We start from the raw sequence: 15,327 nt of genomic DNA, 5'->3' as shown, positions 1-15,327 counted from the left end.
TACACATTTTATTTGAAATTCTTACAAATTTTTAAATCTTAAATTTCAGATATTTATTAAAACTATGCTTAACAGCTGAGATAACGCCTGTGGCTAGCAGATTGTGTCAGATGTATCTAACTAGCTAATTAGGCCAACAATAGCATAGCTCCTGAAATTTGTTGAAAATATTTTTCTACAGTGGACGTTTTAAAATTTGAACACATTAAAATGGTCTGTAACATCCCTTATATACAAACATTTGTGCTCTATTAGCTTAAGCTCTGTTATAGTAGCATTCAGGACTGGGCTCCCACACAGAGTTGAAATACTACACACAGGTTGTACTGTAGGGAACTGGGCTTATTTGTTGCCTGTAAAAACGCAAACTTTGGTTGGCTAGAGAAATGCAGGTTAGCTTAATACAGTAGTTGGTAAGCTAGTTAAGCTAACTTATATTAAAGCAGAAAAACTGGTTTTGGAAAGACCAAACTCTGAAGGCCAGGTATAGTTATAGCTTTATCCTCGCATATTGATACTGCATGTGAAGAAATTCAAAGCTTGTCGGACCTGCTGTTCCTAGGCTCAGTTGCTCAGCTCTGATTGGACAGGAGGGGGCATTCAAAAACGTAATCAATTATTTGTATCACATGTCGTACAAGCCATGAGCAAAGTGGTCTCTAAATGTTTACTAATTTAGTGTTTACTGAAGGATATAGGGGATATTAAGTGTTATTCAGCTTTATCTATCAGTAACAGTGTAATGTTAGAGTTAAGATACATTTGATGATTGTACAATCAATTAAAATGATTCTGTCTACCTTCAAGGTGCTGCTGTGGGCGGCTGGTCCGGCAGCATGTTGGCTTCACAGCCAGCTTGGCCACCAAGTACTCGGATGTGAAGTTGGGTGAAAACTCCAACCTCTCCTTGCCCGCGGTGGAGGAGTGGTCGGTGGAAAAACACACAGAGGCGAGCCCCACTGACGCCTATGGTGTCATCAACTTCCAGGGAGGGTCTCACTCGTACAGAGCCAAGGTAGGAGGGCAAATTCTTCTCTGCTGGAGGGCTCGTTTTGTTATGGTTTTGGAAATAATGGTTTCCCCAATGAAGATTTGTGTGGACGCAGAAAGGGGATTAATTTACATACATTGAACCCCTTTGCACTAATGTGATAGGCAGGATTTCCTAACTTACCTAAAAGTCACAAATTACATGAAATGACAAGAAAATAAGAGGATTACACATTATTAAGATGTAAGCAAGTTAATTGAATGTTAGTTTGGAAATGTAAAAATACCAGGCTTTGCTTCTTTCTGTGCTCATGTGTCCATGCCTTTCTTGTGTCTGTGAAAACATGCGCAGTATGTGCGCTTGTCCCACGACTCGCGGCCGGAGAGCATCCTGCGGCTGATGCTGAAGGAGTGGCACATGGAGCTGCCAAAGATCCTCATCTCTGTCCATGGAGGAGTACAGAACTTTGAGCTGCACCCGCGCATCAAGCAGGTCGTGGGCAAGGGCCTCATCAAAGCTGCAGTCACCACCGGGGCCTGGATCCTCACTGGAGGGGTCAACACAGGTATGTGGTTGATTGTAGAGATTATTTACGCCCTGACATACGTTTTCATCAAAAGTAATCGAGACCTGAAGGTTTACCTCTTCAGAGGCTTTTTGAATAAGGACAACACTTAATGCAGCAGGCATGTAGCGCTCTAACTTAAAGCTTCTTAAAAACTCTTGAGTCACTGAGCATTGTGGTGTCAACCTGAAGGAGACAGAGAGACACAACAGAAGTAGAGATCTCAGTGTTTACTATTATTAGCTTAATGTGAAATGAATGGACTATTCATGCAACTTGTGAATATTATATATATAATAACCGCCTTCTGAGATTTGTATTATTGTTATTGAAAAGATAAGGCAGCTAAATCACTCTTACTTCTCACCCCTGCTCCTTTACAGATTCCTTAAATGAACACTTACGCACTCTTACATTGTGCACAAGGCTGCACAAACACACAGCCACCATCAGTGTGATGCGCTGATGTAGCACAAGTTGTAATAGCAGGCTCTAAGCGTGTCATTTTGCCGTGTGTGTCGTGGCCGAGGTGTGTCTGCAGCCACAGATGATGTGGTCTGATAATAGTGTTTAAATCATTACTCACAGGGTCAATTACCCAGACCAGTGATTACTTTTAATGCCTCTCTGGCACCCTGGTCGACTGGGAGGGTCTCCTGGCTCACAAATTACTGCTGAATCCATCAGATCCATTAGCTGAGGATTGTGGTTCAAAACAACCCCAGGGCTAATGTAGCTGCTGTGGACTTGCCCCGTGTGTTGCATCTTGGTCACAGAACCGAGAGGGTGTTGGCTCTTTCTTTTCACATGTGTTTTATCTACAGTCATTTTTGTTATTGAATCGCCAGCCAGAATTATAAGTGAGGTATGGAAATGGTTAAATAGCACTAACACATTCCCACTGTTTAATGTATCCTTCCTGAAGGTGTGGCCAAGCATGTGGGAGACGCTCTCAAAGAGCACTGTTCAAGATCATCGAGGAAAATTTGCACTATCGGGATCGCACCCTGGGGAGTCATTGAAAACAGGAACGATCTCATCGGCCGAGACGTAAGACACAACTCTTAGAAACACATTTGTAACGGCACCTAAAGTTTATCTCGCAAGATATTTGCCAACCAGCCCTAAGATCCAATAACCTCTCTTTATTGTTGAGTTGTTTTATGACACCATCGATTCTGTCATAGATTGTGCTGATTTGTTTTGTTCATGTACAGAAGTAATTTTCTTCTCTTTCTTTCTATCCTCTCCCCTTTGTTCTCTCGCATGTCCACACTGCAGATCATCGCTCCGTATCAGACGCTGCTGAACCCTCTCAGCAAACTAAACGTTCTCAACAATCTGCACTCTCACTTCCTCCTGGTGGACGATGGGACTGTGGGCAAGTACGGCGCCGAGGTCAAACTGCGACGGGACCTGGAGAAGCACATCAACCTCCAAAGAATACATGCACGTAAGGAAACCAGGAAGTCAAAATAGCCCATTTTACATTACTAAAATCTATAGCGTTATATAAAAAACATTATCCAACATAAGTGTATTTTTGTCATGAGGAATGTTAATTTGTTGAAAGGGTCTTTGAAGTTGGACATCAGAAAGATTAAACTCCACAGTAGACATGGTATTAAATGTGTGCCAGTGCCTCATATCAAAGCTAATGGAGATAATAGAGGACGCCATTCTGACAAGACTGAAATAATGTGGTACAAGTTATCCATTACTTTCTGGTGATGTGCTTTAAACAAACTGTTACATCCTCAGAAGAGAAAATTAAGGCATGTTGTCAACAACAAGTTGATCCGGACCGCATGAATCAGCGCAGCACTTGATTGAGGTTTTCTGTCTCTGAGTCTGTTGACATTTACTTTCCCAATCACCGTCTTTAAACACCGTCATATCCCGTGTTGTGTTTTGTTTAATGTTTACTTCATGTGCCGTCTTCAGTTTTGTAGATCTCTCTGTCGTAGCCTTCAGTTTTTGCATCATTTAACCTGTATTGCTTCCTCTCTCCGCTGTGTTTTCATCTCTTTTCGTTTTTTGTTTTTTTTATCCCTCTGTAAAGACTGACAGGTTGATGCGGTTAAAGTTAGTCCTCCCAGATTGTGTGATTAGAGGCGCATCCTTAGCAACGGTCTGTCCTTCATACCAACAGTCTGTTATTGAGAAATAGCACACCTCAGAATGCCGTGATTAACCAATGAGAATCAAGTATTTAACACAGCTGTTCAATAATTATTATTATTAAATAATAATGTGCAAGAAAAACTTAATTCCCTTTTGTATTTCCTTTTAATCAATGGTTAGTTAACGTACACATACTTATAGCAAATTAACAACTTCATTCAGTCTTTTCTCCACTAAAGGGGAGATGTTGTAGTTTACTCTGCATAGACACGAGATTGCTTTTTAAATAATTTAATAGCAACTAGTAAGACTGAGTTTGGTTAACAACATACTGTTGATCATAGTATCTATCATGAGGTCTGTGGGAGCACCTCTTTGGGCCATGTCACATCACATTTTGATTCGTCTAGCTCTCTCCCCACCAGTGAGTCAAGTTTATTTCAGGATATCAGGCTCAGGAAGTTTAATCGAATAAAACTGGAGACAGATCAGAGGGAAACAACCAAAAAGTCGAGTGGTGAATGTTAGATGTTATGCATAACGTTATCATGCCACACTGATCAGATAGGACTAAACTGCAAAGTGTTTGCAGTTTGACTCTGCCTGGTGGAAACAAGGTGATAACAGCGAGCTGCCGTTATCATCTAAACCTCTCAAACTGTCGTACTGTCGGTTCTGTGTTAGGTGAATAAAGAAATATGGACCTAAACTTAAAGCACACTCTTCTTCCTCTTTCTTGTAGGAATTGGTCAGGGAGTTCCTGTTGTGGCCCTGATCTTTGAGGGTGGTCCCAATGTGATCCTGACTGTGCTGGAGTACCTTCAGGAGAGCCCTCCTGTCCCTGTGGTGGTGTGTGAGGGGACCGGCCGCGCTGCTGACATACTGGCCTACGTCCACAAGCAGACCGAGGAGGGAGGGTAGGGGACACACACACACACACACACAAACACACACACAGTCTCGCGCACATACTCTCACGCACACTCACAATAACACAGACATCAGGGTAGGGCAGAGAATGACCGTGGGTGGTGTTCCAAAGCTCAATCTTTTAAACATTTAAGTTTGAATTTATTGACGTAAAAGCAAAAAGAAGTAAACAGACTAATTGAAAGGAGAATTGAAGAAGAACAAGTGTTTTATTAAATATTGACATCTGTGGTTATAAATAGTTGTTAAAGTCGGAAGACTTAAAAGCAGTACACTGCTGTCGGTGATGAATCATTTACTGTGTTGTAGTCTGTGATCCTTTCTTTCTGCACTTCCTTTGATGGCAGCGTAGTTTGTGGCTCTCGTCTATTTCTGTCCCTGAAGGATTTCTAACAGCCCAACCACAGCCCGTCTGTCGGAAAACAGTTGAACTTCTGTGCAGTCCAAAGTAACTTCACTTAATTGGCCAATGAAATTTGCACGTAATGCCGCACAATGTTGTGAACACAGTTGTGTCTTTGGTGCAAAATAGTGAACTTAATATATGTTCTAATCCCATTGTTAAAACCACTTCAGCCATCACTGCTGTTGGATTTCTTGTCAAATGATGCGTTTGGACAATGATCCAGTATTCACACTGTGCTCCTGTTTCTGTGCTGATCCTTTTTAAGAGGAATCCTTTCTCAGCTGATATGCAAAAATGTAGTTATTCTTTCTAACGTTATGGTGAATATGAGCTCCGTCAGCAAAACATGATTTCTCAATCCAGCTGTGAGCTCGGTCACACACACTGGAGTGGATTCATTACGATCACAGGAGACATCCACCGATCATTGGTAGAGTTAAGAGAAGATGGTTTACCCGTCCCTTAAAGGTTCGTTTATAGGAAGAAAAGGATGGAATATAAAAGTAATGAATTCAAAAATATTTTTTAATTATTGACAACTTCCATGGTTTATTGACTCACATTACACTTTAATTTAGGATTACTGGCTCTAGTGGTTTTAAGGATTTATAGATCCCCAAGTAATGACATCATATTAAGCAAAACTGCCAATGTAGGCACTGATGGACCATTTTCATTACAGAGTGCAAAGTTTATCTTGCACAGTTTTACACAGTTTGCCACCTGTGGCCTGATGTTAATGTTCCCCGATGTGAAGCATCGATCAAATGATACATTTATCTAAAGGTGATCTGTATGGTTTTCTTTTCTGTATACGATAATTTGTATTACTTTCTCCCAAAAAATGGCTGAACCTTAAACGTGAAAGAATCAGGAGTTCAGTGTTATCGGACGGTATTTGGATGTGCTCCCCTTAATTGAAGCATTCCTATACCTTTCTGGTTTTGAACATTGTGTGCCTATAACTGTGTCGTACTGTGTTTCTACAGCGGTCTTCCTGATGGGGTCGAGACGGACATCATCGCAACCATCAAGAAAACCTTCAACTTCAGCCACAGCGATGCCATCCATCTCTTTCAGACTCTGATGGAGTGCATGAAGAGCAAAGAATTGGTACATTTCATGCACATTGAATTTTTAAGCACATTTTTTAATTACGTTCATTCACTTGATCTGACTGCTTCAGTGACATAACCTTGCACAGATCAGATTTATTTAATGAACTCATTAAAATTCAAAAGGTTCATGAGAAGTGAGAGAAAGTAGAGCAACTTTTAACTAAATTAACCAATTAGAACTATAAATCTGTCACTGTGTGTTTCTTCCTAAATTGATGCCCCACATATGAAAAACTCTGGAAACATCTGGATCATGTCCGTGGGAAGATGTTAATAAGTGCTATCTTGTTCCTTGGCAAACAGATCACTGTGTTTCACATCAGCTCCGAGGAGCACCAGGACATTGATGTGGCCATCCTGAGGGCTTTACTCCAAGGTTAGTGCATGACTTCTCTCTGAACCTTGTTTCCCCCAAACTGTATGAGAGTGAAAGTCACATAAAGTTTATCCAGTCTATTCATATGCTGAGGTTGTTGGCATTGGGAGATTAAGATTTCAAGACTTGGTAATGTTTTCATTGTGATATAGATATGCTTTGAGAACAGACTCCCCCCTCATGTGCCCGTCTCTTTGTGTTCGTGAGGAGATCATGTTGCTCGCATTCACAGGGCCTCCTTATTCACACTGTCAGTCACTGTGCTGCATGCCTCTGTCTAAGTCCTCTTCGTCTCTGCAGTCTCTTAGTGAAAGAAAGACAGATACTCATTCGGCTTAGTTAGTTTTTTATATTGCTGTGGGGGCTCTGTCTTTTTAATTTTTGTAAATAAATAAAGTTCAACTTAAAGAGCCAGTTCGCCGAAATTCAAAAGATTTTAATGGTGCATGATTCTTTTATTTTCCTTCTGCAATAACACATTTAAAGGGCCAGAGCGCCGATGTTCATCCTCAGGCCTATGCTATTATGGGGAGCTAATGCCATTATGGTAGAAAAAAATGCAATTTGGCTCTGTGCCTTTTGAAGGACGCTGCTTCTCCAATAGGCCCTGGAAAACCTCCACCAGACTACTATAACGTGTCATCTGGCAGAGGCCAGGGAGCTCGCTAAACTACACTTCCCTAATCTAGGACTCCCGCCTCCGATGTCATGTCTCGTTCAAAATCGTCGGGTCTGAAATGTAGACTGCAGACCTGAAGATTTTTTACCGATCCACCGGTATATTCTCGTTGTATCTCAGATTCTGTACCGCTCTGAGCCGTTGCCTGCAGGGAAACGGTAGTATTTCACTCCAGCGTGTCTTGCTGGGCTGTTCCTTTCAGAGAGAGGGGTGCAATGCACGCTGGGTGTTGTAGGAATGTAGAATGCTGCGAAACCACGAGCTGTTTGTACAACTTTCTCCACAGCTATGCCGCCAATTTCAAATAATATTGCTTCTATCGATTACAGAGAACACCAGCTTTGACTGACAGTGGCTTTTTTCCAGGGATGAATTGCTCCTTTAAAAGCCAGAGCAACATCATAGGTTTTTTTTTTTTAGCTCTGACTGGCTGGTGTGTGAACACAGGCACTGTTTGTTTGAAGAAATGTTCCACCTGAAAGAGGCGTGTTGTATTGAAAGTAGGTGGGTGCAGCAAACCTGTGCTGGTTGTTCAGCCTCATTCCTTTATTTAGACTTTAAACATAAAGAATTTGTGAGTGACTGCAGCTGATTGATCGTCTGAGGAAAAAAGGTTTTAGACACTGAAAAGATAAATGGACTGTGACTGAAAATGCCCACCGAGGCAAATATTTGTCGAGTCTAAGGCGCGGCGTTCTGTGAAACAGTAACTCATCTTCAGAAGGACCCCGAGCCACAAAAGGTCTCAAGCTCTCAAAGAATATTTAGAGCTGCTCAAAGATTATTCACTCAACTATTCAATTCATTTAGTCCGCTGGACTAAAAGGAGAGTTGAAAGTCACAACGACTACTGGTAACGCAATAAGTACTGTAAAATGCATCCTCTTTTCAACATTTTTGTAGTTTAAAGCAGCAAACTAAATAATTTGAGATTTTTCATCCAACCAAATTGCCCCTGAGATTCTTACATCGCATCCACACTGTGATTTCTGCATTCAGTGGTAATGAGTGTTTGATTCAGGTGGCTCCTGGAGGACAATAAGGCAGATTACTGTGGAAGAGAGCGGTACACTGAACATGGATTTACTTTGCAGTCTCAGCTGCTGCGTTGCTGTATTAGTGTGTAATTGAGTTTATTACTGCCTGGGCCCTGCTCTGCTAACCCCCTCTAATCCTGCTAGCTGGCTAACAGACAATACATGGTTAATAAGGCTTTACTTGCATGGGACTTCATATCTTTTTATGTGCTTGTGTGCATGTGTGTGTGTGTTGTAACTCATGGCTGTACCTGTGTATTTCAGGCACAAACGCTACTGCCTTCGATCAGCTGGTCCTGACTCTGGCCTGGGACCGTGTTGACATTGCCAAGAATCATGTGTTTGTGTATGGACAGCAGCTCCTGGTACGTCTGCATGTTTATTTGTGTGTGTGTGTGTGTGTGAGCACAGCCTCCAGGGTTGTTTGCTTTGCTCAGCATTAGCTCCAAACCTTTGGACTTGCCCAAACTGACCCCAGAATCTCTGCAGACCTCAATCTGCGGTCTGAAGAGCCCGGGGGACTGGACTCGGGCAGGCTGCCATGAACTGCTTGTCTTTACTGTAACATGAACCTTATGACAGTTGTCTTCATAAGCCGCCCTCAGTGCTCGTGTTTATTTTAAAACTGGGGAAGTCCTGGCTCTGGAGTGAATTTTTTTTTTTTTTCATTTGGCTCCATTTTCGATCTTCTCCCTCATTGCGTTTGTTTTATAAACAATCATTTGCTATAAAAAAAAAGCTTCATAACAGCATGTTTGTCTTTGTTTGTGTGTTTAGGTGAGCTCTCTGGAGCAGGCCATGCTGGATGCACTCGTGATGGACAGGGTGGATTTTGTCAAGTTGCTCATAGAAAACGGGGTTAGCATGCACCGCTTCCTGACAATCAGTCGACTGGAGGAGCTCTACAACACGGTACAACATTATGACCAGCAACTGAATTAAAGAGATGGACGGTTTGAATGCAAATAATAAAAACAAAACACTGAATTTGTTTTTTTTTTTCTGTTTTAGAAACAACCTTCCAACAACCCGACGCTCCTCCACCTGGTTAGAGATGTTAAGCAGGTAGGGTCGGATCATTTTCCTAACTTGGTTGGTGGATTTTAACTTTTTCAATCTCATTCACCGTTATGTCTCTGCTCACAGAGTCATCTGCCTCCAAACTATAAGATCACTTTGATTGATGTGGGCCTGGTTATTGAGTACCTGATGGGCGGGACTTACAGGTGCAACTACACGAGGAAGCGTTTCAGAATCATTTATAACAATCTCCATGGCAGCAGCAGGGTGAGTACAAACTGTGTTTGCAGCAAAGTGCTGATATTTTAAACCCATGTCTGTGTTTTGATGTAGCATGTGTGGCTGCATTAAGAAACCACAGTAACATTTCATGCATGGTGTCAGCTGTGACGATAAGATAAGCTTTATTGATCCTCCATAGGGGAAATGAACTCGTTACAGCAGCTCACAAGACAGGGAAATTACATAGTGTACTCAAGTAATTAAAATAAACAAAAAGTACAACATGACAAAATAGTACAAAAATATCACAATATAAATAATAACAGTAACAAACTAATAAAAAAAAATATTCACACTATGTACACATTATTCCTTGTCCAAAGATATGCAGGGGTTATTTTTTAAAATCAATTAATAATTAAGCATTATGATTAAAACCAGAAGGAGGTTACATAGAATAATGACATTATGTATGGAAAAGAGAATATGTATAATTGTAGTTTGAATGTGGGTTTGAGGGACCTGCGGTAGCGCTCCTTCTTGCAGTGTGGGTGTCTCAAGCCCCTTTCCCACGGGTCAAAAAACCCGCTAACACTCGGCTTTTTTGCTTAATGGGAAAGGCTACAATCGGCATTCAGACCCGGGTCAAATGGCTCTGCAGTAGACCTGGGTAATTATCGCCTCGGCTCTGTGTCGACACGCTAATCTCTGCCTCCTTTCAGACAATCATCTCGGCTTCAAATTCCGCCCGTCTCCGTCCGAGCAGCGCTCGAACATCGTTTCAAATTTGTTGGTTTGTTTGTAAATAGACTGAGTAATATATACAATAAAAACCTAACCCCCGTAACATCTTTACTGTTTACTAACCCTGGTGGTGCGTTTGTTACGTCAGATGGTGACGAAGCAGAAAAGCGACCAACAGGAGTATACTTCACTGGCCATGGGAAAAGAGACGATCAACATTTATTAGCGGGTCTTCCCCGGTCTGAAAAACCCACGTTGGCGCGCTAATTTTGTTGGGAAAGGGGTATAAGTCTGCTGCTGAAGGAGCTGCTTAAGGCCCCCACAGTCTCATGCAGGGTATGAGAGCTGCAGTTAGTGAATGTATTATGAACTTTTATTTACGTAGGACTGTTTTCATGTTCTGCACAGAGGTCCGGGCGCCACACAGCAGGTCCTGGTTCTCATTTGAGGAAGAGTCACGAGTCTTTCAGCATGCAGGCGGACAAGAAGGAGAAGACGAGGCACAACCACTTCATCAAAACTGCACAGCCGTACAAACCCAAGGTAAACTCCTGCAGTTCAATGAAAAGAACAAGGCTGCCTTTAGACTGCTAGACCATGCATGCATAACAGTAAAGCTCTAGAGATAAAAAATCCTCTCCGCCTCTCAGAAGCCTCGGTTAAACTCCACCGCTCTCACTGTTCGTTCTCTCCTCCCAGCTCGAGTCTACCCAGGAGCAGAACAAAAAGAGAAGCAAAGAAGAGATCGTGGACATAGACGACCCCGAGACGAGGCGGTTTCCCTACCCTTTCAATGAGCTGCTGGTGTGGGCTGTGCTGATGAAGAGGCAGAAAATGTCGCTCTTCTTCTGGCAGCACGGCGAGGAGAACATGGCGAAGGCGCTGGTGGCCTGTAAGCTCTGCAGATCGATGGGCTACGAAGCCAAGAAGAGCGACGTGGTGGACGACACATCAGAGGAGCTCAAGGAGTACTCAAAGTGAGTTTTTCTGTCCCTTTAAAACATGTTAGATATCGCTCAAACTCTCTTATTTCATTATTTAAGTAGAGATATTAACTTAATTACCTGCACTGATTCATTTCAGTGAGTTTGGCACGTTAGCAGTTGACCTGCTGGAGCAGTCGTTCAGGCAGGATGAGACCATGGCCATGAAGCTGCTGACCTACGAGCTGAAGAACTGGAGCAACTCCACATGTTTGAAGTTGGCTGTGTCCTCTCACCTGCGGCCCTTTGTGGCTCACACCTGCACCCAGATGCTGCTGTCAGACATGTGGATGGGACGGCTGAACATGCGCAAGAACTCCTGGTACAAGGTTCATGTTCCATTAGATTTTATTTTTGGTAACACCCGGGGGGAAACACGTGATGTGATCAGTGCTGAGAGTTCATTTTCAGTGGCTGCCTGGGTTTGGCATTGTGAGTTATCAGTCTGTGTGTCGCTTAATACAAATATTAAACCCTACTGTAATGGTTTAATGTTTGTTTGTTTAATCTCTATTTACAGATTCTACATAGAAATGTAGAAATGTAGAATCTGTAGGCAGGGACGTGGATTTCTGGGAGTTTTCTGATTACTGTTTGTAGTACGCTTGTAGTCCAGTAATATTGACCAATCACGTATCAGCAGGCTGCGGTGTATGCAGGAAAAACAGTCCGTGTGGAGATCAAAAGCAGGCGGGACATCATGCGCCGTAATGACATCCAGGCTCCCATCAACTGCTATCTGACAATGATTTAGCTTCTTAGTAATCTCTATAAACAGACATCTGCATGCTAACAGCTAACAATCTGCTCTCCCTGACGCGTTGTCATGAAAGCCGTTCAGCGTTCAGATTTCCCGACTTCCTCGAATGCATCAGAAATGATTGATCCGACCTCCGTTCAACAAACGAGCATTTTAAAAGTAGTTTTCTTCTCCTCTTTACTTTTTACAATTCTGCATCGTGATGTTGAAATTTCAGCAAATGTAAGACCCATTAATTAAAGTAAATGACAGAAAAATAACCCGTTTTTCTGTAAACGATGCAGCACGCTGAAAAGGAAGCCTTGACTGGAAGTCGTTTACCACTGACAGCTGGCTACACGCACGGCATGTTCACCGTTGTCCCCAGAGGCTACATCGCCATCAGACTATAGCCGATGGGATTCGAGATTAGTGTTTGTTAAAGTTTTTGGCATCAGGTGCTGCATGACAGTCTGCTTTTATATCTCTCCTAATCTTAGTTAAAGTAATAATAATAATAATACATTTTATTTTACATTTGAAGCTTATCTAAAAAAACATGAGCATAAAACAACAATTAATAAAACACAAGTAAAACGAACAAGTAATAAAAACCACGAGTAATAAGAACAAGTAATAAAAGAACGTCCGGTAATTAAAAAACAAGGAAAAGCAAGTAGTGGTTCAGTTGATTCATGTGAAAACAAGCACTAAAACAGCTTATCCTGGGAGTAGTCTGTTTTCACAGGTGAATTTAGTTTTAAAACTCATCGATAACACCTGAAGAACTGTCTACAGTGTTGTAACAATACTTGAAAATTTAGTTTCTCTCTCCAAATAAAGCGTTTCTTCTTTTATCTCTTTTTTTGTGTCCTTAGATTTTCTTCCCCAAATCTCGTTTGTGTTTCTTTATTTGGATTTCGATTATATCAGATATTAATTAAATAGTGGAAATGCTCCGCTCAGAGAAACTAACTACAGAGTGAACGAGGTGTTTTAGCTTCACCTATCAGGAGCCGTGTTTCAGGTTGAATGTGACCTTTCTCGATACAACACTTGGGATACCTTAGTGTGTGCAATTCAAAGGACTTTTTTGACAACTCTAGCCACATCCACCCACATGAGTGTGTTTTTTCGTCTCCAGGTGATTCTGAGTATCTTGGTGCCTCCTGCCATCCTGCTTTTGGAGTACAAATCCAAGGCTGAGATGGCTCACATCCCTCAGAGTCAGGACGACCACCAGATGACCATGGAGGACAGCGAACACAACTTCCAGAACATCGCTGAAGACATCCAGATGGTTCGATTTACTCCTTCCTCCTGGGTTTTGTTGAATCCCCTTAACTTTATTTTCTTCTTTATGTCCAAATGTCATCATAAGAGACTTAAAGATCATATCCCATTGAATAGGTGATGAACGAGATGTCTGTTTTGTAAGAAGATGAGTAGCAGCACAGAAAGCTTGTTGATAAATACTTATTTTCACTTGTGGCCTCACATTCCTTTCGTTGTGTGTTTTCTTTCTACTGTCATTTATTTGCTTACTTACTTTCCCTCCTCTTTCCTCTGTTTTTCTCTCTCTTTCTCTCCACATTGTGGCCCGCTGTCGTTGTCTAATTTGGGCCTTTTTAACCTCTCTGCAGGATGTGTTCAAGGAGGCCAGATCCCACGACCAAGTGGAGGCAAAGAATGACATGGAGACGCACATTCGCTCCAGGAAGCTGCCCCTGACCAGGAAGATATATGCCTTCTACCACGCTCCTATTGTCAAGTTCTGGTCCAACACGGTATGGAGATTACAAAAGAGAGACGCACACAAATACTACATCCTTTTTATTGTGGTTTATCTTAAGAACATCACTTAGAAACAAAAGGTTCTCGACTAGTTTAGATGAAGCTATAGACTAAAGGGGTTGACAGCGAACAAGCTGAGAGGAGGAGTAAAAGCACGAGAGAAATAGAGAAGAGAAAAGAATTAAAGAAGAGAAAGAAAATTGTAATTGCTGACAGTTTGTTCGTAGAAAAAACTCAACAAATCAGAGCTCCAGAGCTTTTAGTCTCCTTTTAAACCGCTGCTTGTCTTCATTACGTGCCATTAAAAAAATCCCAATGAATCCAATTTTAAAAACATTGTGACTCTGTTGATGTTCACTGTATTTGAAAATTGCCTCAAACACAGCCGTGGTTTTTAAATCTTTAATCGGACTAATTTTCCTAATCTGGAACAAACTGGCACACGAAGAAGGGACATCATTACCTTCTTTATTTCCATTGGCTCCTCGGTATCTGGAACATTTTGGTCAAAAGGGGCTTTTAGAGATGTAGCCATGGAGGACGACCTGAATCAAGATCAACAGCAAACTTAGAGCTGTTGAACAGCTCATTGTGCAGGAGAGCTTCCCACTCTTTGTAATTAAAACTGCACACTTAAAGTTCTCCTCCTCCATCATGTCCTAATACAAAAACCTGCAGACTCTGGCTGTGATTGATCGACTGTCCATGAACGCCACAAATAGGAGAGAGGACAAAGTTCAAACTTGTCTTATCAGACACCCACAGAGAAAGCATCAAGAAGCTAAGAATGGAGACCCAGCTCCCTCGCTCTGTGTGTTTGAGCACTGAATGATGCTCCCACAGCACCGCCCACAGGAAAGCTCAGGGAACTGGATGTACAATATTTATCAAGCAACATCCAGCCTCTAGGATATCTTTTTGTTGTTTTGTTTTTGTACTTCTCACCTTGGGATAGCTTATCCCACAGTGGCACAGCAGTGTGATGGATGAAGCCTTACTTGTTCTGCACTCCATTAAAACCTATTGGAAGTTATTACAAGTGGGAGGAAAATAAGGGAACATGTTCCTCACAGTCGCCAGCTCTCCTGCTGGTTGGCTCTGTGGAAAGAGGAAGAATCTGTGACTAAAGGAGGCGGTGGCCGCAGTTTAAACTTGTTTTACACATTTATTTGAATACAAACTGCTGCCACATTCACATTCATGCACAGGATTATCACTCATCTTTTCTCACCTGCTCTCATGTTTATTTAAATATCCAAGCCTGAGGCTGGTTCTCAGGAGCCTGGAAGCCGTCATTGATGGCTGTATTTGCAGGGTCAGGGCTGTTTTACTGGCTGTTCAGGACTGAGAGAAGCTGATACCATCACTGAAACTGCAGCCCTACGTAACACAGCCTGTGCTGCAGCTTATCTGCATCTGCTGCACCTGTTTCCATTCTGATCTCAGCACAGCATCACACACTCGTCAATGTTTGGACCATCAGATTAGTGTGTTAATGGGTGCATTTCCAAAAGTAGACACTCTGAATGTCAAGGTTCAGCAATTTTTAAAACAGTATAGCTAATCCAATAAACTGAATGCGTGTGGCTGTGCACGTGT

At 42.1% G+C, this 15,327-nt stretch overlaps 1 protein-coding gene across 2 annotated transcripts in view; it reads left to right on the top strand.

Moving 5' to 3' along the window:
- Window positions 1–15,327, top strand: part of trpm7 (transient receptor potential cation channel, subfamily M, member 7) — a 43,000-nt gene that overhangs the window by 11,416 nt on the left and 16,257 nt on the right. The window contains exons 4-19 of one of the 2 annotated variants that reach the window (XM_069663352.1): window positions 808–1,015; window positions 1,343–1,556; window positions 2,482–2,606; window positions 2,838–3,009; window positions 4,423–4,597; window positions 6,006–6,129; window positions 6,438–6,510; window positions 8,491–8,591; window positions 9,004–9,138; window positions 9,238–9,291; window positions 9,373–9,513; window positions 10,621–10,755; window positions 10,912–11,189; window positions 11,296–11,524; window positions 13,079–13,234; window positions 13,578–13,721. In XM_069663352.1, the coding sequence (XP_069519453.1) occupies window positions 808–1,015; window positions 1,343–1,556; window positions 2,482–2,606; window positions 2,838–3,009; window positions 4,423–4,597; window positions 6,006–6,129; window positions 6,438–6,510; window positions 8,491–8,591; window positions 9,004–9,138; window positions 9,238–9,291; window positions 9,373–9,513; window positions 10,621–10,755; window positions 10,912–11,189; window positions 11,296–11,524; window positions 13,079–13,234; window positions 13,578–13,721 (2,464 nt within the window). Of the gene's footprint in view, window positions 1–807; window positions 1,016–1,342; window positions 1,557–2,481; window positions 2,607–2,837; window positions 3,010–4,422; window positions 4,598–6,005; window positions 6,130–6,437; window positions 6,511–8,490; window positions 8,592–9,003; window positions 9,139–9,237; window positions 9,292–9,372; window positions 9,514–10,620; window positions 10,756–10,911; window positions 11,190–11,295; window positions 11,525–13,078; window positions 13,235–13,577; window positions 13,722–15,327 lie in introns of those variants that run through there. The other variant, XM_069663360.1, reaches the window with a different exon arrangement.

This window comes from Semicossyphus pulcher, unplaced genomic scaffold (assembly GCF_022749685.1).
Source record: "Semicossyphus pulcher isolate SPU_LCO1_2020_fin unplaced genomic scaffold, fSemPul1.0.p SCAF_1, whole genome shotgun sequence".
Lineage (NCBI taxonomy): Eukaryota > Metazoa > Chordata > Actinopteri > Labriformes > Labridae > Semicossyphus > Semicossyphus pulcher.
This window is presented reverse-complemented; position numbering and strand designations above follow the sequence as displayed.